Genomic DNA, 22,808 nt, shown 5'->3' with positions numbered 1-22,808 from the left:
TGCTGAATGGACTGGCAAGTCTTTCATATGGTTCTACTCTAGCATTTCCCCTGCCCCTGGCCTCCTTGCTTTGTGAAGTTATGCAAATATTTGCTTGCTCAAACATGATGACCTCTTAGAGGGACTAGAGTATATTTTACCCCTAAGTTTATCTGTTGGCAATAAGATGGTCTCTTCTCCTCTAGTTAAGCTTTTCCTCCCATTCCAGTCCATCTTGGATCATGTATTTCAGGCCCTTTCCAAAGCAGGAAAATATTCTGTGTTCTCACAGCCAAGATTCTTTTCCCTGTCCTTCACTGATTAGAAATCCAGAGATTACTGTCAATTGACTGAACATTACCTCATGTTTGGCTGAGGGTAAGATTAGATTAGAATAAGAAGCTATTTTGTGAAGCTGGTCAAAGGCAGAAGAATGGGAAACCATTTCAAATACCATGAAATGAAGGAAGATAGGCTTCATCCACTGGAATGAGAAGCAAAATGTACACAGAGACGCTTGCTGAAGAACACAAGCTACATGTTAATTGGATTCCAAATCCACAACCTCCAACACAGGAATTGGGGGAAAGGGAATTGAATTGGGGAAATTGGGGGAAAACTGGAATTGAAGGCATCTATTTGATAATTTATTTAAATTTGAGAATTGCTATAAAATAGTAAGGATGCTAAATAAGGCATAAGAAACAAAAATGCTATACTACAGAAAAATGGATCCTCATATATCAGAAAGCATAAGAAGAGGCAGGGAGAAAATGAGCTTACCCCTCCCTGCCTCTTGATGTACTGTTATACATGTGACACACCTTGAACATTTTCATTCAGCCAGCAGACACTGTATGTCCCATTGCCCAGTTTAAACTATACTTAGCATTACAGGAAGCAAAGAATTCAAAGCTTGTATTCAGTGCTGGGTGCCTATAGGGGCTTGCTGCAGCAGAGGAGAGCTGAGGGAGGGTTACTTTCCTGAGGCAATGCAGTTGCATTCCAGGTAGTGGTTATACGCTGATATATAATTTGTTAGACAAATATACACTTTTTTCCAAATCATTCAAGGGTTTGTTTATTTGTGCAGTTTAATCAGTAAGTTTTTATCAGAAAGGTGATGTACAAACCTTTATGTATGCCATTTGCTATAGTAGAGTGATTCTAATAACATGTCAAACTAACAAGAACTACAGCTGTGTTAATTTCCAGACACTTGTTCATTGTTCACATGATACAGATAGAGCCTGTTTTAAACTTTCATGTTACCCAATAACTTCTCCTTATCACATATGTGAGTCCTTAATGAGGTTTGACATCCATTTGTCTGTGCTCTCACCTGTGTGACATTTGGCACTCGAAGCATATTTACTGCTGTGTTTATGCACCTCAATTTGATTGACAGAATTTTGGAATGTATTAAAGAGGGCAGACTTAGATCTTGCATGCATTTATATGGGCATGTGTGCACTTTCTGGGTGTTAGAGCTTGAAACATGATCACAGCATGGTCTGGATGTGCTCCAGATAGAATGTGTAAGGAAAAAAAGACATAAGCTTGCAGAAAGAGAATGGGGGGGTATGTGTGTAAAGTTGTGCTTAAGGCAACCCATCTGAATGTCAACTACCATTTTTAAAGCCATTTCATAACCCACAATATTTTCATAAATATAGTTATTCTAATCTAATCCATACGTGCATTTCAAGATGCATATTATGAGCAGCTCACTGTTCTCTTTGTGCATGTGTGGAACACCAATTCAATGGATTAGATTCAAATCACACTTCAATAAGTAAATCAGGCCATTTTAGCAAACCTTTTGATCCTTGGCCTTGCAAAGGAAGCCAGCAGGGTGGATTTCATATTTTTGCTGAACTCTGTGTGCACTTCTGGGCAACAATAATGGTCAAAATACTTAAACTGACATCACAATTTGCATTTCTGCTAGTGTTTCCCAAGGTAAACACAACTCACTTTAAGGCAGAAGTGATAGTTACGTGTTAAAATGCTCACACAGTGAGATAACATTCATGTGTTATTTTGGCAAAGGCACTTAATTCCATTTGTGTTGCTGTATTTTTTTCCTTCTTTCATCTGATGCTCAGCTGGATTGCATTTGTATGGCTGAGGGAGTGCATTTCTGCTTTAGATGAGTCAGTAAATAGCCATGCACGCCGCATCCTCCTTGCTCTCCCAAAGTGGATGTATCTTCTCTATACCTGTGTCAGTGAAACGGTCCTGCTGTAACATGTTGAGAACTAGAGAGTATCATCACACTTATCATCAGTCTTATTGTACTGATAGTCTAGAACTACAGCCCTTACATTCTGTTCCAACGCTGTGTTTATTTTACTGATGTTCTTAGTTGGAAGCTCACCTCGGTCAGCTAAAGAAGGGCTTGCTTTACAATTCAGTACTGACTTGCCCTTTGGTTACAGGATAAGTGGGCTTGAGCCCCTGCCGGCCGCTACGGGTCTGTGAAGCGGCGGGAGGGAAGGCTTTCTTTTTGCTCCTCTCGAGCTAGCCCAGTTCATTCGCAGGGAGCCAGAGGTGCCCCGACCCGCACGGTTCCCTTCGGCAGCCAGCGCAGAGCTTGCAGCGGGCTCGCAGCGCAGGCGGGCGGGGTAAGCGTGTCCCGGGGCCTGGCTGGGTGCCTCTGCCGGCTACCCCGGCTGGCCTCCCGCCCGGGGTGGGGCCCGGCCTCGCCTGGCTCCCGGATGAGGCAAGCAGCGGAGCGGGGGGCTCCGCCTTCCCTCCCTCCCTCCCTCCGCTTCCAGTGCTCTCGGTGGCTCTGTGAGGCGCAGGCTCAGCGGATCGGCTGTCGGTGAGGGCGCTGCCCGCGGCGAGGGGGCGCCGGGAGGGGCCGCGGGGTGGGACGGTCCGGTCCGGGCTGGGCGCTCACTGTCACATCTGCCATTGCAGGGTTGGATTCGGACTCGGCCCCGCGAGTACCAGAGATGGCGAAGGTGAGGTGGGACGGGCTGGCGGCCGCCGCGGCCCCTCGGTGGGCTCGCTCCTGCCCAGCCAGGCTGGTCCCGGGACATTCTCCTCTTATCTGCCTCCTTGCTTTTCCTCCTTACCTCAGTTTCGTCTCCCTTAAATCAACCCATCCCTACGTGTGGGGAGACGCGGAGGGGAGTGGGACAGGGAAGACAACTCATCATGTGAGGCACACGTCAACCAGAACCGGGGTTTTTTCCTGCCTGTTTCCACTAGTTTGGCCAAGTTTTAGTGCCTGGGTGGAGGCGCCTTCCACTGGAGCAGGAAGAAGAAAGTACAGCCGTGGCTGTGCCCTGCACATACAGGGTCTTGGTATCCCCTATCGAACTTGATTTCTGTCTGAAATCCTTGCAGCTGTTGTGCAGTACTTCGTGGGGTTTTTTCTTCCTTCGCAGCCCTTGTGTTGCTGTGGTTTGAGCCTGGATTAAGGCTTGGAAAACAGGGTGGACTCCAGCGTTTGTTTCTGTAGTTGCATCAAATGCAGTTGGTGGTGTTTTAACACTCCTGTGAATATTTACTCGTATCTGGATTAGTTTTAAACCAAAAAAAGGGTACTTAATTTAAAAAAAAAGTTTTATTTTTAACAGCATTATATTTAATCTTTAAAGTTTTTGGACACACTCATGGGTGGCTAAAGAGTTTTCTTTTTTTTGCCTTTAAGCATCAGGCTTTGTTTGTAGGATGCATCTTAGGAAGAACCCAGGCCAGTGCAGGGCATCTGACCAGCCAGATCTTAAGTTGACAGCCTTTTATTATGGTGTATGTAGCATTGCTTACAGGCTTGAGATTAGCTTCCTTTACTGCTTCCTTTTAGTAAAAGCGTGAACATTTCAAATTGTCTTGTCTCTTCTAGAGAGACACAGACTTTAATTCTTGATCTTTGTAAAAGGAACATTTAATTCTTCACTGGGGCAAACCAGTTGCTATTGTCTTCACATGGTAGAATTTTCTACTGCCTGAGGTAACACTTTGAGGCTGGGTTACAGACTGTGATCTCTCTCGTACTAGGTAAGCCTTATCCTCCAATTTCCACCTTGTAGAGTGCTGCTTTCCACTTAAGTAGCATTCTTTGCCTGTGTGATTATGCAGCCATGAAAGACTGGAGTATTAAATCTTTGTAGCCTGGAACTAATTTTATAAAAATAAAAGTTTGAAGAGTGAGCTCTGTTCCTTATGCCAGGTGGCTGTTCTTGTGCCATGATGTAGTGGTGAGAAATGAAAATTCCTAGCAATCATGAAATGTCAAGTGTCAATTGACAGTAGTTATTCATATGTGCAGCTAAAGGTTCAGAATTCACAAAGGCTGCACAGCACAGTGTACTGCAGTTCAGTTTAGTCTAGATACAGAATAAAACCTTTGAAGCAGGTAAGTTATCTTTAGAGTCTTGGTCACTGAAGTATTTGTTCTTGCTCTGTTATGGGAAGATTTTTTTTTTTTTTCCTCCCAGAAAGACCTGAGGGATTTTGTGTTTTTCATGTCTGGGACAAAAAGGTTCATTCATTCTGTAGGAAAACTACAGCATGCTGTAATGTGCTGTGCAGGCTGGTCTCTCCATGCCTGTGTTTACCTGCTTTCTTTGGAGAAACACTCTGACCTAACAAGCTGTCTCTTCTCACATGGCTGTACATCCAGTGGTCTTTATTAATGCATAGATGCACATGGTACAGTTTCTTCCTGCTCAATGAACAAGCAGCCTTGGAAATGCTGTTGCCTGCTTCCTGATTCAGAAATCTGTGAAGAAAGCAACAAAAAAGAATATAGTAGCTTGCATGCTGGGGACTTAACTGTTTTGGTCTACTACTCTCAAAATTTTCTCTGAACATGAAGTTGGAGTATTTTGTGTATCTGTTTATAAATGGCCAGGAAAGGGTTGCTTGCTGCTGGTGAAGGTGTGGCTGCTGTATGCTGTATCCGGAATTCCTGTTCTGCCAATGGGCATGTGTGACTTGGAGCACAGGAATAGTATTGCCAGCTCCAGTAAGGATTCAGAGAATTGTTTCTCATATTCTGAAGTACGAACACTTTTTCAGCATCAGGTCCTAAGGACCTGTTTGGCATTGTTGAGGTTACTTGCAAGGACAGGTTCTCTGAGTGCTTTTGCAGATGTCTCTGCACCGGTTCCTATGTTGCTATTATTCGCTCTTCTCCCTTTCTCCAGCCCCCTCACTTGCCTTTTTTTTCTCTCCTTCCTCCTTGTCTCCATGGTGTACTGGCTCAGAGTTCAACACAGAGGTTGTGTAACTCCATTTTTTTTTGTCAGGAGTTTAAATTTAGTGGGACAGATGTGAATATAGCCTGCTGACCAGAGCTTACTCCTTCCATTTAAGTGGACAACCTGAAGCATTACTAAGCTTAGAGAGGTTTCTTTTAGAGCCATCTTTGTAGCTGTGTATTTGCGTCAGCTCTGTGCCTGTATTCATCAGCTCACAGTGTAATTTGCATCCTGCTGCCCTTGAAATTGTGGTAAGGATGTCATGAAATAATTATGTATTTCTTCAGTTATTTTAGGTTTAAAGCACTAAACTAAACTAAAGTTTGAACTTTTGATCTCTGTGTGGTCTTCAGTGGCAGGACTTTTCCATAAGGGTAATGAATATCCTTTTGTGTTTGGCCCAAAAAGAAAATCCCATGGAAACCTAGTGGAATTGTTTTTGTGCTGGACGGGCTGATCTGTTATCCTTATGTTTTGAACTGTTACTTATTTTTAGCTGCAAACTATTATGAGAAATGTAGCTGAAACACTTGAATAAAGAGTTGCTTATGTCAAAAGAAACATGGTGAAAAAATCAAAAGCCATTGCAGTTCAGTAGGTCTCATTTGCAACGTGATGGAAAAAAAATCAGTGATAATGGCTGAGAGCTGCAGTTGTTTTTTCTGGAGGGGAGGAGTTTGTACCTCTAAACGTGTCTTGGATCTTTGTGCAGCTTTTCTAGCATACGTGATTTGTGCAATTAATTTCCTGAATTATCTGAACAAATAGTATTTTCTTAGTAATTGACATGCAAACTACCATTATGTAAATATACCTGAACTTAGCTGGTGTGCTGCTAAGTAAAACTACAGTAGTACCTTTTGAGGGAGCTGTCTTTAAGTACCCATGGATTGCTATTGAGTTAGACACCTGCAAGGAAAACAATATCATCTTTCAGATTATGGATTCAGATTTAATCTGAGCTGATGTATGGAGAGCTAAAAGAAGCTATCCTCTATTTCATGGCTTTCCCCCTTTCCCCCCCATCCCTTTTTTCCCTCTAGAACATGAGAGGCACCGTGACAGCCTTCTCTCCTTTTGATGCCAGAGCTGATGCAGAAGCTCTTCGTAAGGCTATGAAGGGACTGGGTAAGAATAATGTATTGCATGAAAAGGGAAGGGCTCTCTCTCATTTGTAAACATCCTTTCTGAACTCATTTCTTTTCTGGTCAGGAGATGAGGGTAGGGCGTGCATTTGTGTGCTATGGAATGACAAACCCAGGAGTGCGTGGGCCTGGGCATGGCCTAGCTGTGGCTCTGCTGCTCTCAAAGATGTTGATTTTTAGGTTAGCATAAGTGGGGAAAAAGAAAGGTGGTTTGCACCTTCCCTATTAAAAATTGATGCACCACAGGCTTCTCTGCACTCCGAGTTTTATTACAGTCAGCTAGACTGTGGCGACCACTCTCCACAGGCAACCAGTGTGGAGAGTTACGACAGTACACTGGAAGCTCTGTGCTTGGAAAATGTGTGACAACCCCCTTGGTCTGGAAATGCGTAAGCACATCGTGGTTACTGTGAATAAAGAATGCAAGCCCACAGCATGAGTGTAGGCTGGCAAGTGCTTTACAAACTCATACTGTAGCTTTCTGCCCCAAAACTGCCCTGCAGGAGCGAATCTTAACTTGCTGCTTTCTTTGAAGCTGCCTGCAGTAGGAAGCAGAGAGAAGGGAAGAAGGGAAATGTGATACGCCTCAGCCTATTGGCTAATTCCGTAGGGTTACTAAATGCTCCTATGGGCTACTTTGTGAGCTGCTGTATATGAAATGGGTCATATGCACTTCTGTACTCTGGGATGTTTGGGTTACTGGACTGAGTTTAGCTGAGAGTCCATAGATTGTTTATTCTAAAGAAAATATCTTGGTAAGCCTAAAGGCAAGTCTGCTATGTAGAATACAGGCTCTGAGTAAATGCTGTAGCTGATGCCTGGGGTGGTGGGAGCAGTGTCTGGAGCAGAGCACAGAGGGAGAGCAACACTCGTGTCTTCCAGTCATACTTTTACAACAGCCGGACACCAAAGCTGCCGCCTCAGCTTGGGGTATGGTGACATTTGTTACCTAAATGCTTCTGCTGTTTGTCAGTAGACTGTTATTTTCAATGTGTCTTTCATTGCCTTTTGAGTTTGTGACACAGCTGTTCGGTTTTTAGAGTGCGTTTGTAACTCTGTGTTCTTTCTAACTTCAGGGACTGATGAAGAAACTGTTCTGAAGATCCTTACCACCAGAAACAATGCTCAGCGTCAGGAGATTGCATCTGCCTTTAAAACCTTATTTGGCAGGGTGAGAAGAAGAAAAAAACCTCTAGAAGTGAACCAAATGTTACTTATGATATTTACTTAAACCTGTGAGGCACATTCATTGTGTTCCCTGTAAAAGGTTACTTTGCAGAAAATCTAGTTTTGCTTCTGTCCCCCCCTCTCCCCACCCTGCCATATCCTTAATTGCTGGCTAGATTAGAGTATTCCTTTTAGGCTAGCACAGGGAAATTGCTTTTTTTTTTTCTTCTGTATTTCAGTCCAGTATGCCCTAAGTAGAGTTTTGTGCAGAAGCTCCTGTAGGTTCCTCCTAGTATGCTTCTAGTACTAACCTCATTCTCACTATGAAAGGAGTTACCAAATATTTTGATGCAAGGTCTGCAATGCAAGGTGATAGCAAGAAAAAATTTTTCTAGAGCTAGAACATGTGACAGAAATAAAGCAGCCCAGTACCATAGGAGAGAACAAAACCGAATATGTTGGTTGATAAAACCCTAAGTGAGTTCGCACTACCTTTCAGGGTTTCCACATGGCCTTTTCTTCTGCCTGATCTGGCTACATTAGTTTCAGTTCAGATACCAGTTAAAACAGAAGCCCTGTCCCCTGTGCTTTTTGATGTGTCCACAGACTCTTCCAGCTTGCAGGCACACATGCATCCATTTGAAATGGTCAGTCCTTGTTCATCACAGCACTGTTTGTTCTGCGTTAGGATCTTGTAGATGACCTGAAATCTGAACTCACCGGCAAATTTGAAACACTGATGGTATCTCTGATGAGACCAGCATACATTTTTGACGCTCATGCACTGAAGCATGCCATCAAGGTAAGAGGAGTGAAGGAAGGGAATTCATCCATTAAATGAAATTTGTTGCTCTTTTGTTGTGGTTTGGCTGGTTGTTTTTTGGTTTTTTATTTTTAGAAATGAACATTTGGTAGGTAAGAGGAGTTCTAATAAAGTAGCCTTTTTTGTATATTGGTTGTAATTAGGAATGTTATGCTAACACCTGCTGTTATTGCTAATGCTGTGGTATTGCCTCGTTTGTTACTCATCCTAATAACTCATTAGAGGTAGCTTAGAAGTCTGTTCAGTGTAATGTTCTATGTGAAATTATTTTCATGAGAAACTAATCTTAAGAGAACACTGTGGCTGTAGTTTCAAATTAAAATCTACACAGCACAATTTTAAGGCTTGCTCTTTCTGATTTAAGTGCAATAAATAGATGTTCACGTTGCTTTTAAATTCTTTTTGCTGCTAAAGTGCAGTACTTAAAACCAGTGGACACCAAATCTTTCTGCTGTGAGCAGCCTAGGTTTTATAGCTGTACAGCTCTGGCTGCAAATTAGTTAAAGGCATTTCATTAAAGTGTGATGTTACTTGTTTGTCTCTTCTTGACTGTTACTTGAGGGAGTTGCACTGTAATCCATTAGGGGAACAACTCTCCCTAGTGTTTTTTCCCTCATGGATGTGTGTAACTCTAAATTTGATGGGCTTGCCTACTTGTGTAAACTAGTGTCACCAAAATTGTGAGGGGATATTATCTGTATTATTGAAGGTGTTCCAAAAGCTGCTTCCAAGGATACAGGAGGAAGAGTTGGTAACCCTGTCAATGTTACCTTTCAAGTGTTTCTCTTTAGTTGAATACATTTAGTGCCTTTCTGGGAAGGCCAGGTAAATAAGCAATTTGCAGTCTGTATGTGTAGATCTTTTAGTATGTTTTCTCTCATGTGGTCCTCATTTTCCCCCTGTGTCACACCTGTCTGATATCATAAGCCTGTGGGAATTGGATGTGCCTGGATTATTCACAGAAACTGTTGATTAAAGTAGGGGATGTTGAACTTGACTAGTGTCAGGTAGTGCTTGGTTGGGTGACACACAAACTCCCGAGGTCCTTGATGACCAACTGGTTAATATGTAGGCTTGAGTCAACTGTGCAAGCTTGGCGCTCATGAACCCATGACCCAGCAAGTAGTATCTCAGACAACAGAAACTTTAATCCTGGACATTTTCTGTGATGTCTTTATATGCAGTGGGGGAAGGGAAGATAACACCTGACAAAGAAACTGATAAGGACCTTACTGGCTAATAGGGAAAAAATGCATTCCCAAGCTGCTCTTGTTGACATAGGAGTCAAAGACTGACAGGGAAATGACAGAACAGATGAGTGTAGGGGGAAAACAGAGATAGTGAAATAAGAGTGGTTTTGTTCTCAACACTTACAAAAATGATATTAAACACAAGAACATGGGATTTCACAGAATGTGTCTGTACAGGAAAAGGTACTAGCTGCAGTTCAGCTGAGGTGGATAACAACAGTAAAGAAGATGAGAAAGCAGAGACTTTGGTGCAAGATAACAACTCAGCTAAGAGCCTTAAGTCTGTGCCAAAGATTGTCCTACCAGTTTTCACTGCTATTACATGGGTTAGAATTAATACAACTGTGCCTTTCGCACTTGCTCAGTGGCATGTTCTTGGAACAATGTGTATTTTGAAACGATTATGTGTAACCTGACAGATTTATATTCTATGTGTATCTATGTATGCACTTGAATACATTTGTATGCGGTTAGTATTCATGTTTTCTTTACAGGAAAAGTTTTAGATAACATACTGAAGCAAAAAAAAAGACAGTATTGTATTTCAGTATTGCTTTTTGAAATTGCTCCTTTGGAAGTGTAAAGAGCAATGGCTTATTCTTGCAGACAAAGACTCAGACTTGTGGAAACAAGATATTTGTTTGGCTTTCTTAAATCTTATCCTTGTAAAAGTGAAGAGTGCCTGTTATGCTTGCTGGAATGAGTGCAGCGGCTTGAACTGTCTGGGTTAGCAGTTCTGTTGTAAAATGTGTTTGTTTGCAGTGGAAGAGAGTGTGGGTTTAAAATAGCACAATTCATGGAAGGCTCTGTTTGTGTATTAGTTGATGAAAGAGTATATGAACTAGAGCTAAGATGGAGACTGTTAGTCTGTTCATGCACTTACCTTGATGTCATTGACTGTAATAGTGAATAACTGAGCCATACCTGGGTGTGCTTGAGCATGGAAGGACTCATGTGAATCTTGCAGCAGTGAGCCTTTAAGTGTTGGGTTGGTTTTGAAACAACCAAGCTGGGAGTGGAAGAAATTCTTTCCAAATCCCCCATAATATACCAGAAAGAAGAAAATAGTTTTTCTTTTTTTGGTCCAAGCTGATACTTGCTTTTGATTATCAAAGGGGATTCTTCTTTTCCTTTTGTTGTTCTATCAATTGATTTATACTTGCACCCCTGCAGGGAGCAGGAACCAATGAGAAAGTGTTGACTGAAATTCTCGCCTCCAGAACACCTGAAGAAGTGCAGAATATTAAACAGGTTTATCTGCAAGGTAAAGTTCTGTATGAAGTAAAGTTCCAGGGTCCCTCTTCAGTTCTCCTAATAAGATTTTAGTTCATCTTTCAAATAAGGTCTGTCTGTAACTGATGGATGTGTTCAATAAGTGGGATTTTGTTCTGCTGTGTTGCAAAAGTTCAGATTGAAAGAAACTAGAGTTTGGATAATAAGCTAAAATAGTTTTTATGTCAGGGTATGACTGCATGTTAGGGTGTTAGAATTCTTTCAAAATGCATTTCTTTCTTTCACCAGTGACCTTCGTCCCTTTGACTGAAAGGGGATTTTTAGTAATTGGAAACTAGGAAACTGGTTTCACATAAAAAAATGGAAGTGATTTTTTTTGCATTCTGGTCAGCAAATACATTTCTGCAAAAGCAAGTACATTTTTTCAGCTGTCCCCAGGGATACCTGCTTTTACCCTTTGATTGTGAGGCTGGTTTTTGTGGGGTTGGGGTTTCTGGGGGTTTTGTTTGTTTGTTTGTTTTCCAAGGCAGTGTTTAATTCAAAACATTCCTTTTACCCCTATGCAGATTCCCGCTATGAAAGAAATTTTTGTGTTCGTATGGTTCATGGTGAAACTTAAGGTCTCCAAGGGCAAAATTTATTAGCACTACCCTGGCCTCACAGTTGTACACTTGTGACACTACTATGTTTTAGCGTAACTCCAGATCTGTATCCTGTTTAATTCCTGAAAGAATTGAATCTCTGCGTGTAACCTTGTATTTAAAACTATTTTTGAGTAATCTGCTCTTGCTACTAGGTGTGAGATGCTATCTCTTTTATGATAATGTTAGCTTATAAGTGAAAGCAGACTGTGTCCTAGTTGTTAAAGCTGTGTCTGATAAATGTTTCTACAATCTGTGAGTCAAATTAACTTTTAGCTTTTCCTTGCTTTCTCCTCAAAATAGTGAGGAAGTCTGTAAGGTGGTGAACAGGTATTGCTCTTTTGCAGAGTATGAGGCCAACCTGGAGGATAAGATCACAGGAGAAACGTCAGGCTATTTTCAGAGACTGCTGGTGGTCCTGCTGCAGGTCAGTATCTCTTTGCATATGGGCATGTATGTATGAGTTTCACTTCTATTTTCCTGTCTGATGTGTATTTGTCACTTTCTGCTTATTAAGGTGGGATTCTAGATAGACCTGGTGATAGGCAGGGTCAGTTCTGAAACTGGGTCACTTCTGACTTACAGGGTCAGTTTTAAGCTCTGTTATGAGTCATTTCCACATCTGCTGAATTGAGAGACTTCTGTACTGCTCACAGATATAGCAGAATACCTGCTATGTTGGGTTTTGAAAGCAATAGGAGAAGAGAACATTTGTTTGCTGAGGACATATATAAGCAGAAGGTAAAAATAAGGTGATTTTGGAGGTGTATTAGGGGTTGACTTCTCACAGTTCCTCTTAAAGGCTCAGTATAACAGATAAGTTGTTCTTTGATTCAACTTTTGATTCTTCAGTTTAATAAGTTTTAAAAATTCTCTTTAGGCAAATAGAGATCCTGATGGCAGCATCAATGAAAGTCTGGTTGAGCAGGATGCTCAGGTGGGTGAATGCCTTGGGCTTGGGGGCGTTTATGCAAGTTATCTTGCAAGGAGAATATAGATCTGGACTGCAGATGTGACAGAGAAACTCTTAAGGTTCTTTGTGTGTGCTGCTTAATACATTTTCCTGGTTTTTTTTTTATAAATTCTGTGAACAAAACAAGTATCAAAACCTGAAAAATTGGTATCAAGATTTTTGGCACTTTGACGTTACTGTGTAAAGTGTGTCTTGTTTTGCTTATTACTTAATGAGGTACCTGAATGGAACAGTGATTAGCTCCCTGGAAGACAGTTATGGTTGCTGAGGCTTTGTGATGCTAAGAGACTGACTGCTGGAAAACTCAGAGATATTAATGGTTCATTCCTTAATGCCTGACTTGAATTTCTTTTTGCATTCAATCCATGTGTATCATGTCACATACGTGTTGTAGGGAAATACTAATGCTATTGAGTGAGGGATGCCTCCATAGAGGTTGGCATACTAAAAAGGTGAAATACACCAAATGTTCTGCTTTACTGTAATCAGATGGCAGCCTATGAATTGCCTCTAAAGTGTTTCTGGGGACCTGGGTATTCCCTTTTGCAAACATTGTCTGTGATGTTGCCACTGATCACTAAGCCTGTGTTCTACAAGAAGAGGAATCCCAGCAGTTAGTTAGCACCCTTGATGCGGTCTCTTGCTGGACGCTGTTGGCTTTGTTAGTTGTAGCGACATTCAGTATTTCAGCAATTTGATTGCAGAACTCATGTAATGGCTATTTCTTCTCAGTTATTTCAGATAACTCTGGGATAGACATTTTCCTCTCATAAATTGTCAGTTGAAATGAAAGAAAACCTATGGATTGTTGAAGGTGACAAGGAGAAAAAGCAGAATACCAGATCAGTAAAGCATTCTCCTGTTAGCAGGGCAAGATGAAGAGACAGACTGGCAAAATGCATTTTACTGTCACAGCCTATCCTTTTTTATGTGAATTCAGAAAACATTGTTATCCTTCTATTCCAAATAATAGTGGAAATTGCAGTTTGAAAATTGAGGCAAATGTTTGCATCATGAATTGGAGTGTTTCATGAAATTGTGTCAGTCTTGTGTTTAGCTGGGCTTACATAATTGAGGAAACCTGTGAACCACTGGCCTTAGTAGGTAGATGGATTCCTTTTGGTCTCTTTAATTGAGTTTAAATAAGCATGTAAATTTAGGAGGCACCATACCTAAATGTTGAGAAAGCCCGGTTTTCTAAATGGTTTCTGTGGTTTGTTACGTGCATTTGGCTCGAGCTGGGACCCAAACAGAGAGGTCTTCTCTCTCAATTCTGCATTCAACAGCCAGCATAGCTGGAACAGATTCAGATCATTTTGTAATTTCTATTGCCAGGTATAGATGGTCAGAATTGAGGTACATGACTGTGCAAATGTAAGACTATTTTTTACTTCCCAGTGTCTCTCTTGATTAATATGTTATTCTGGGAAGCATTTGATACATTAGAGGGCAACCTTTCTGCTCAGTGGTGACTTCTAATTTTTTTTGGTCTATGATTATTAAAAGTGAATTCAAAGCAGTTGGGGAATGGGCATTCATAGTACGAGATAGTGTGAATATGCATGGAACTTGCAAGACTGTTCTGAGAATGCTTGTAAGAGAAAATTCAACTTTTCAGAAGAGATTTTTGGAATATTGCTTTAAAAAATTAATGCAATTGACATATATTTTGGGTATTGCACAGCAGCAAGGCAAGTTAAAGCTTAGAGCTTGCACAAAATGTCATTCACAACTTCTGGTATTTCTAGAGAAATGCATTCCTGGTGTTCCTAAATGCTGTGCTGGAACATTTGATATTGGATGTAGAGTGCTGGTACTCATTTGAAGATCTTAGTATATATTATTTTAATTAAATATCCTTGCAATGTCTTGGTAGCTTTTCTTTCCCCCTTTTTGTAGTCTGTGCCATTAATATGAAGTAGAGGAAACAGCAGTCAGAAATTTGGTTTGAATAGGATGGTGGGGCAAATATAAATAGGAAATTCCTTAACATTCCATTCAGGTTTTATAGCATGGACAGACAGATGGCCAGCAGCATTGCTGTGCATCAGATTTGTTTGTGGGAATTTTCCTAAGAAATATTTTGATTGTCTGAGTATAGGTAGGTGGTAACCTGTTTGCCTGTCTTCTGCTCACGGAGGAGGGAGAATAGGGACAAAATCTTTCTCCTTACATGGTATTAGCACACGATTTGGAAAAATGCTTCCAAGTATCAGGAAAAGGAACTAATCTCATTTTCTGTGGGTGTTTTTTTGATTCCTCATTTCACCCCTCCTGTTGCTCATTCCAGCTCTTAGAAGTGCATTACTTTCCTGGATGCTGCTAATGGCCTGGTTGTTACATTGTAGAAAGACTTGCCTGAAGAGCAATGAATGTGTTAAAATGATTAAATAAATAAAATTTGGTTTTGTAGGACTATGAATTTAGCAGCCCATAAATTAATTTCCAAGAGTTTGTAAATGCAGCTTCCTGTCATTTTTGAAAAACTTCCTTCTGAGGCAAATTAGCTTGGTTCTCCCATTGATAGGAGTCATCATGAAATTTTGTTAGTCTGATTTGAAAAAGTGGAAGGAAAAAGTGAAAAGGGCAAGAAAAGCAGTATTGGGAATGAATTTTCTCCCGTATTATCACAGTTTAAGAAAACTCCAAGCTAATTGAAGGGACTGTGCACATAGTCAATTTTAGGGCCTTAAGCAGTATTACTCATGTAAAGGCTTTCACAATCAATTTTAGAATTTCTCATTTATTTCTTTCAAAAGTCAGTTCAGGCAATTTTGGTGTTGGGTTGTTTTGCACACCCCACAGCTATAGCTTGTTGGTAAGTTTAATGCTCCTCAGAGTGAGACAAAGCTTCTTGACAGGGTGTGTGGGCACATAACAAATGCTGCTGTTTTGATCTTTGGAATTTACAACAGGTTTTGTTTAGAGCTGGGGAGCTGAAATGGGGAACAGATGAAGAAAAATTCATCACCATCTTGGGAACCCGAAGCGTTTCTCATTTAAGGAGGGGTAGGTAGTATGGTTCATGTGTGCTTGAAAACTTTTGCCTGAAGTCTCAGTATTACTCAGCTGGGGGTAGTAATGGTAGAGAAGTTGTTTCTGGTACTGCATTTGTCAAGACGAGAAATCTCTAATAGCCTACTTCCTATACTTTTTGCTTTTAATTTTGTCCTCTGTAGTTCAGTTCCCCACTTAGCAGTGGTTATCTCCTGCTGGAAGGAGTAGTGCAGTAGATCTGAGAGACACTGGCAGTGGTTTTTTCCTATATGTTTTTTTTTTCCTTTTGAAAGAGGTCATGGCAATAGAAGTGATGCTGAGAGTCTGTTGTGAGTCATCCAGCCCTTTTATAGTGCATATTTTATTAGCTGTCAACAGAAACATAGACTCATAGAATAGTTAGGGTTGGAAAGGACCTTAAGATCATCTAGTTCCAATCCCCCTGCCATGGGCAGGGACACCTCACACTAAACCATATCACCCAAGGCTTCATCCAACCTGGCCTTGAACACTGCCAGGGATGGAGCATTCACAGCCTCCCTGGGCAACCCATTCCAGTACCTCACCACCCTCACAGTAAAGAATTTCTTCTTATATCCAATCTAAACCTCTGCTGTTCAAGTTTTAGCCCATTACCCCTTGTCCTATCACTACAGTCCCTAATGAATAGTCCCTCACCAGTATCCCTGTAGGCTCCCTTCAGATACTGGAAGGCTGCTATGAGGTCTCCACGCAGCCTTCTCTTCTCCAGGCTGAACAGCCCCAACTTTCTCAGCCTGTCTTCATATGGGAGGTGCTCCAGTCCCTGATCATCCTCGTGGCCTCCTCTGGACTTGTTCCAACAGTTCCATGTCCTTTTTATGTTGAGGACACCAGAACTGCACACAATACTCCAAGTGAGGTCTCACAAGAGCAGAGCAGAGGGGCAGGATCACCTCCTTTGACCTGCTGGTCACACTTCTTTTGATGCAGCCCAGGATACGGTTGGCTTTCTGGGCTGTAAGTGCACACTGCTGGCTCATGTTAATTTTCTCATTGACCAACATCCCCAAGTCCTTCTCCGCAGGACTACCATGAATTTCCTTTTTGCCCAGCCTGTAGCTGTGCTTGGGATTGCTCTGACCCAGGTGTAGGACCTTGCACTTGGCATGGTTAAAACTTCATGAGGTTGGCATCAGCCCAGCTCACAAGTGTGTCAAGGTCCCTCTGGATGGCATTCCTTCCCTCTAGCATATCAACCGAACCACACAGCTTGGTGTCATCGGCAAACTTGCTGAGGGCACACTCAATCCCACTGTCCATGTCAGTGACAAAGATATTAAACAAGACCGGTCCCAATACCGATCCCTGAGGGACACCACTCATTACTGGTCTCCAGCTGAACACTGAGCCATTGACCACAACTCTTTGCGTGTGGCCATCCAGCCAGTTCTTTATCCACCAAGTGGTCCACCTATCAAATTGATGTCTCTCCAATTTAGAGACAAGGATGTCATGTGGGACAGTGTCGAACGCTTTGCATAAGTCCAGGTAGATGACGTCAACTGCACCACTCCTGTCCATCTTTTCCATAGCCCCGTTATAGAGAGCCACCAAATTGGTCAGGCAGGATTTTCCCCTAGTAAAGCCATGCTGGCTGTCACCAAGCACCTTGTTGTTTTTCATGTGCCTTAGCATGCCTTCCAGGGGAAATCTGCTCCAATATTTTGCCAGGCACAGAGGTGAGTCTGACAACATTTTTTCCCCTCTTCCTTACCCGTTCATAAGCCTGTTTTATTAAGCTGTTTAGGCCATTGGAGATAATGACAAGGTATGTTTTGAGGTCCTTTCCAAACTGTTATTCTCGAGGCTGAACAGTCCCAACTATCTCAGCCTCTTTTCATAGGAGAGATTTACAGTTCCTTAATCATCTTAGTGTCCCTTCACTGGACTCCATATCTCTTTCGACCTGGGGGGCCCAGAACTTCAGGTGTGGCCTCACCAGTGCTGAGCAGAAGGGAAAAGTTTACCTTCCTCAACTTGCTGGCAATGCTTCTCCTAATACAGCCCAGGATTCCATTTGCTCTCTTTGCCACACTGGCATGCTGCAAACTCACATTCAACTTGGTGCCCACCAGGACCCCCAGCTCTTTTTCTGCAAAGCTGCTTTCCAGCTGGTTGATCTCCAGCAAGTACTGGTACACAAGGTTCCTCCCCAGGTAAAGGATTGTGTTCTATAGTAGAAATATGGTAGGAAATATGTATTAAAAATAGAGAGAAGAATGAGTGGATGATAGTATTTGAACTGTGGATAAGGAGATAAAGGAAGCATTCAGTTGTACTGGGGATGATACTGGGAAAAATGCTGGCTATACAGGGGACTAAGCATACTTTCTGTTTTGCAGTGTTTGACAAATACATGACTATTAGCGGCTTTCAAATTGAAGAGACCATTGACCGTGAAACCTCTGGTGATTTGGAGAAGCTGCTCTTGGCAGTTGGTAATAAAATCTTAATCTAGATCTAGAGCTGGCCTTCTTCATTATTCCCAAGTCTCCTTACACTGAAGCTGTTGTAGGAAGTCCATGAAGGCATGAAAACATGGTTTATCTTTTACAGTTAATCACCCGAGATCCATTTTGGTATCTAGAGAACAGGCCTTTATTCTGCCTTTAATAGATGGGGAAGGCGGGGATAAGTGGACCAGGAGGTGGTGGTGAACAGTGTTCTGTGTGGTCATGTGCAGCACTGTCAGAAAATGAGACAAAACTGCTTTTGTATTTCTGGTATTGCACTCAGGACAATGTAATAGTAGACTTCTAACTGGGAGTAGAATTTGACTAGCAAAATCTGTTTTCCATTAGCAATACATGATGCATTCTAAGTCTTGGAACCCAAAGAGTTGTAGCAGAGGAACAGACTAGCTGACAGCTGTATACTTTATTGTCCACACTGGGGAGAATGATGCAGTAACACGCACCTTGTCTTGACAGTGAAAGATTGTTCTGTGTTGAAACACAGTCAGTAATTTAATCCTTTGCCTTCTCTCAGTGAAATGCATCCGAAGTGTACCTGCCTATTTTGCTGAGACTCTGTATTATTCCATGAAGGTATGTACGTGTTTTCCATGCATCTTCCCATCTCCCCCAGCTACAAATTCTCTCCCTTTTGCTTGTTCTTCATTTCTTCTTTCACTGTAAATTCCAACAGCATATACTAGGTACCTGCAAAAGGTTTGGGGAATGCAGATCTAGGAGAGGATACAAAAGATTAATAAATTTGTCAGACTATGAATGTTTTACAGGAAATACTAGTCTTATCAGCTATTTTTGGACTTGGTCTTGTTCCATTGGGAAATGTCAGGCTAGATCCCCTGGGAACTTTCAGCTAAATAAAGCCTACAGTGTTCTGTATAAAAATATGGTGTTCTGTGTAGGTGGTTGATATATTAAGGAAGTAAAGATGACCAAAAATTATATTGCAGCTTGTGCAGATTTAGTGCTTGTTGTTTTGGAGATAAGGTGTAGTTATCTTTCAAACACAGTTTGATGACTGTCCATCCCATCTTGAGAAGGAAAAGAAACTCTTTAGAAAAAAAGGAGAGAGGCTTAAATCACTACAAGTGATTCTGCAGGGGAATCCCTTCAGCAATGCAGCTGTGTTTCTGTTGGCTTTGCCTCCTCTTGGATGGGAAGAGGAGGGGAAGCAGGGGAAGCTGCATTTTTAACTCACAGTGGCTAATATTAATTAAAACAAAGGTAGGTAGTCTGTTGTTTTCAGATTATCAGCTTCCATGAAGAGTTCCTCCCTTCCCCTTGCTGGAAAGCCCTGTATTATGTCACCAGATGGTTGCATTGAGGTGTCAGTATGATAATAAGTACAAAAGAAATTAAATGATAGCTTAATGTTTAAAAGCTGCTTTACTGCTTTTATAGATACTAATGTAAAATAAGGTTCAGGTGGAAAGCACCAAATATTATACCAGTATGCTAAGCTGAATGAGGAGGATTACTTTTTTCTTATCTATTTGTTAATTTTTATTCTTTAAAGAATGCAATAGAAGATATTTTCCTTTAGGTTTTAGACTCTTCTACACTTCTATTACAAGAGGTTTGATTAATGGCTGCTGGTGAGATCCTCAGTTGTTTTTAATATAAATAAGAATCACCGACCACTTCAGATAAGAAAGATCTTCATCAATTATTGCATTGGCAGAAGAGTTTGTACTTCTAATTAACCAGTTTGGCATGACAAAATTCTACAATGAGCAGTTTACTTTCATGATTGGGTGTGGAGAGCCTGACTTTACCGAATTCTAATGTCAAATCCTAATCAGAAGCCATTGGACTCATGGCATAACTTTTGAGCAGCTTTAGGGCATTTTTAGATGTAATTCAAGAATATTACATCCAGTCGAAGGATTGAATGACCGTGGACATTAGGCTGAAGATGATCGTGGGGACTCTGCCAAGTCCTTCCTTCAGGTGCATTAGCAGGTCAGCATGTGAAAGTTTGTATCACTTCAACTTGTGTTCAGTCTGACTTGTTTGCACAGGAGGGGTTGGGATGCGAGTCTGGCATAGCCTGCCAACGCAGAACTTGAAAATGTTTAAAGCAATAAAGTTAGGTAAGAGTGGGGTGTATCTGTGTGGTTGGAAAAGGTTTATGAAGGTGCCTTCATAATTAATCAGCTGGATGAGTTGAGGAATGAGTTGCACTGCCTATGTCTTGTTGTATGATGTTACATGGTTTGTATTAGTCATTGTTAGGGTTTATGTACCCGACTCCAGAACTAACTGCAATTCTGAGTCTTGGACTATGTTGAAGGAGTGATTTGCATGTGGTGATGGTCTGTACTACTGTGTATTCTTGGAACTTGGTTATTTTATATTTATATGGGCATTCACAGTGAAGCCTGTGAGATGTAATATGAAATAAGATGTCTGACCATATGGTACTTCATAGAAGTCCAGGGATTAGAGCACCTTGCATGGCTAGTCCTCTGTTCTCCGCACTGCAGTGTGAATGTCCCAGATATCCTTTGTTTTGGAACAGAAATGTAATGCAGGAGTGTTTTGAGACACTACTTGTTGCACTTGGTGTGTCCATGTTGCACCCTAGTTGTTTGTATGTGTTGTTTTGTTACAGCATCTCTCCAGAACAAACTCCACTCTTAATATTATTTAAACTTTTCTGTTTAGGGGGCTGGCACTGATGATGATACCTTGATCAGAGTCATGGTTTCGAGGAGTGAAATTGATCTGTTGGATATTAGACAAGAATTGAGAAAGAATTTTGCAAAATCACTGTATCAAATGATTCAGGTAAAATGACTGTTCTGTTGTCAGGGAAAACGGGTGACTGAGATGTCATTGTTTCCACTGTTTATTGTTATGGGAGGGGGCAGATGTGAACAGTACACTCTGAGAGCAGTGGTGGTTGGTCTGTAGTTTTGTGAAGTACCCATGTCATTTAAGTGGGGCATACTTCCTTTGAAAAGCTAAAACTTTGTTTCCAGTGTTCATTAGGAGACAGTTGTGGTTTTCTGAAATCACAATTGCTCATACACCATTTTTAGCTACTGCTTCATTTTCTTTTTCTTGTTTGGGTTCCTTCTGATTTTCAGTGCTTCAAAGATGCCGGCTACAAATAATACTGGGGTTTGGAGTCTGAATTACCACAGGGTTGAAGTTTAAATCTTGGATTGTGGTGTGGAATCTTTTGCACCATTTCAAAGTGGAAAGCATTTTACTGTGGAATCAAGTCTCCTTTGAGTGGGTAGAGGGAGCAGGAAGGGAAAGAGCCAGTAAGAAATCCAGAGGCAGCTGTTGCTGCAAGGTTGAAGCCAACATGTATTTATTTCCTAGGTTTTTTGGGGGTATTTTGTTGGATTTTGGTTTTGGGTGGTTTTGGGTTTGGAGTTTTTTTGTGTGTGTGTCCTGCTTTTTAGGATTTTATGTTATCATTTCCTGGCATCATTTTCTCTTAATTGCTTTTGACACTGTTGGTTGGGCTCATACAGCTGTCCCGTGAGATCTGTAGCAAAGCTTCCCATCAATTACAGGGAACAGGGCTGGGGCCTTCCCAGTGATGGGAGATACACTTGGCACATTTGAAGGTTGCTGCTTTTGGTGCTGCTTTCAGCATTTCCTTTGGACTTCCTCACTTGCAGACAAATACATTCTAGTATGCAATGGGTAGTTCAGTTCTAGTAAAGCTTTCGGAGGTTTTTTTGTGTTTTCAAGTCTGTGTAAATACAGCTCTAACGTAAGAGACAGAGAATTTCCTTGGGTGATTCCTAACTGGAGGAGAGTCATCAAAGTGGATTTCCTGTGGGTGGGACAAATGCTGGTTGCTGCTTTTCTTCAGATTTCTGTGGTTGTGACTCATGGTGACTGGTCTGTTATATTAACAGAAAGATACATCTGGGGACTACAGGAAAGCGCTCCTGCTCCTTTGTGGTGGAGATGATGACTAATGGTGGCAGTAACATGAAGGATTTGTTGTACTCCAGCTTTGCAGCCCTTCAGTTAGCATGTTTAGCTACATTTTTGTATCTCAGTGCTTTCTGGCTGTTTGAATTTATACTAGTATTGCACTTACTAAAAATGAGGGTATTGTTACCAAAGTGATAGCTGATCCCTCCTGCTCCTGACATCCCAACTTCAAGGAATTTAAGTGGCTTCCGTGATATGCGAGAGTCATGTTCATGGAAGATGGGTAGTGAGCACAGAACCTGGTTCTTTGCAAGTATTCTGCTGAAATAAGAAAAAAAAAATCATGTATTTCACTAACAATTTGAAGATTATCTTTTTTGCTTTAGTTCCTTACATTTCCACTGAATGTTAAGCTAGCTCTAACATTGCCAATGAAGAGAAGATATGTTTGTATGTAATATTTGAATGAATTTGCTCAACATAATGCAAACAATCATTGGAAATCCAGAGGACCAATAAATTTTTTCCCTCTTGGCAGAGTTGTATGTGGTTTTTAATGGGCAAAAAAAGCGGTTTTCCCTCTGGTATGATTCCACTGCTTCAAACTTTTGGTTTATTTTTCCTTCTATTATGCAGGCTTCTAAGTATATAATGTTTTGCAGCTGTAGGTCTTGATGTCTAGTCTAGTATATAGGTCCAAAGCCCGCTTTGGCTCATCCCCAGAAAAGTCTGAACCCTCAGAGGCCTTTCTAGGTATTGCTGGCTGGCCCCTGCATCAGAATGAGTGTGCAGTTTTATTAGTATAAATGCCCGAGCCTCAGGTGATGTGAGGAGGCAGACCCTCATACCACCCAGGTCAATGTTGTCTGTGCGGGGACACCCGCTAAGGTGGAGCCTCCCACCTCACACTGCCATGAGGATTCTCAGAGCTGGTTTCCTGATCACAGGGTCCTTGGGGTTGGTGAGAT

General features: G+C 41.5%; 1 protein-coding gene across 1 annotated transcript; it reads left to right on the top strand.

The window, feature by feature from the left end:
- The first annotated feature begins 2,826 nt into the window (after positions 1–2,826).
- On the top strand, positions 2,827–22,377 carry ANXA5 (annexin A5). The gene is made up of 12 exons (XM_034063168.1): positions 2,827–2,948; positions 6,239–6,323; positions 7,417–7,511; positions 8,196–8,309; positions 10,754–10,844; positions 11,802–11,881; positions 12,335–12,391; positions 15,343–15,436; positions 17,809–17,904; positions 18,455–18,513; positions 20,605–20,727; positions 21,819–22,377. Exons 1-12 carry the CDS (start codon positions 2,940–2,942, stop codon positions 21,879–21,881), a joined length of 966 nt encoding a protein of 321 aa, XP_033919059.1. The 5' UTR covers positions 2,827–2,939; the 3' UTR covers positions 21,882–22,377.
- Positions 22,378–22,808: the final 431 nt, after the last annotated feature.

This window comes from Melopsittacus undulatus, chromosome 5, assembly GCF_012275295.1.
Source record: "Melopsittacus undulatus isolate bMelUnd1 chromosome 5, bMelUnd1.mat.Z, whole genome shotgun sequence".
Lineage (NCBI taxonomy): Eukaryota > Metazoa > Chordata > Aves > Psittaciformes > Psittaculidae > Melopsittacus > Melopsittacus undulatus.
This window is presented reverse-complemented; position numbering and strand designations above follow the sequence as displayed.

Coding starts and splice junctions, on each gene's coding strand:
- ANXA5 (XM_034063168.1), top strand. Junction 6,324..7,416: donor TAAGGCTATGAAGGGACTGG/GTAAGAATAATG, acceptor TTCTAACTTCAG/GGACTGATGAAGAAACTGTT. Junction 7,512..8,195: donor TTAAAACCTTATTTGGCAGG/GTGAGAAGAAGA, acceptor GTTCTGCGTTAG/GATCTTGTAGATGACCTGAA.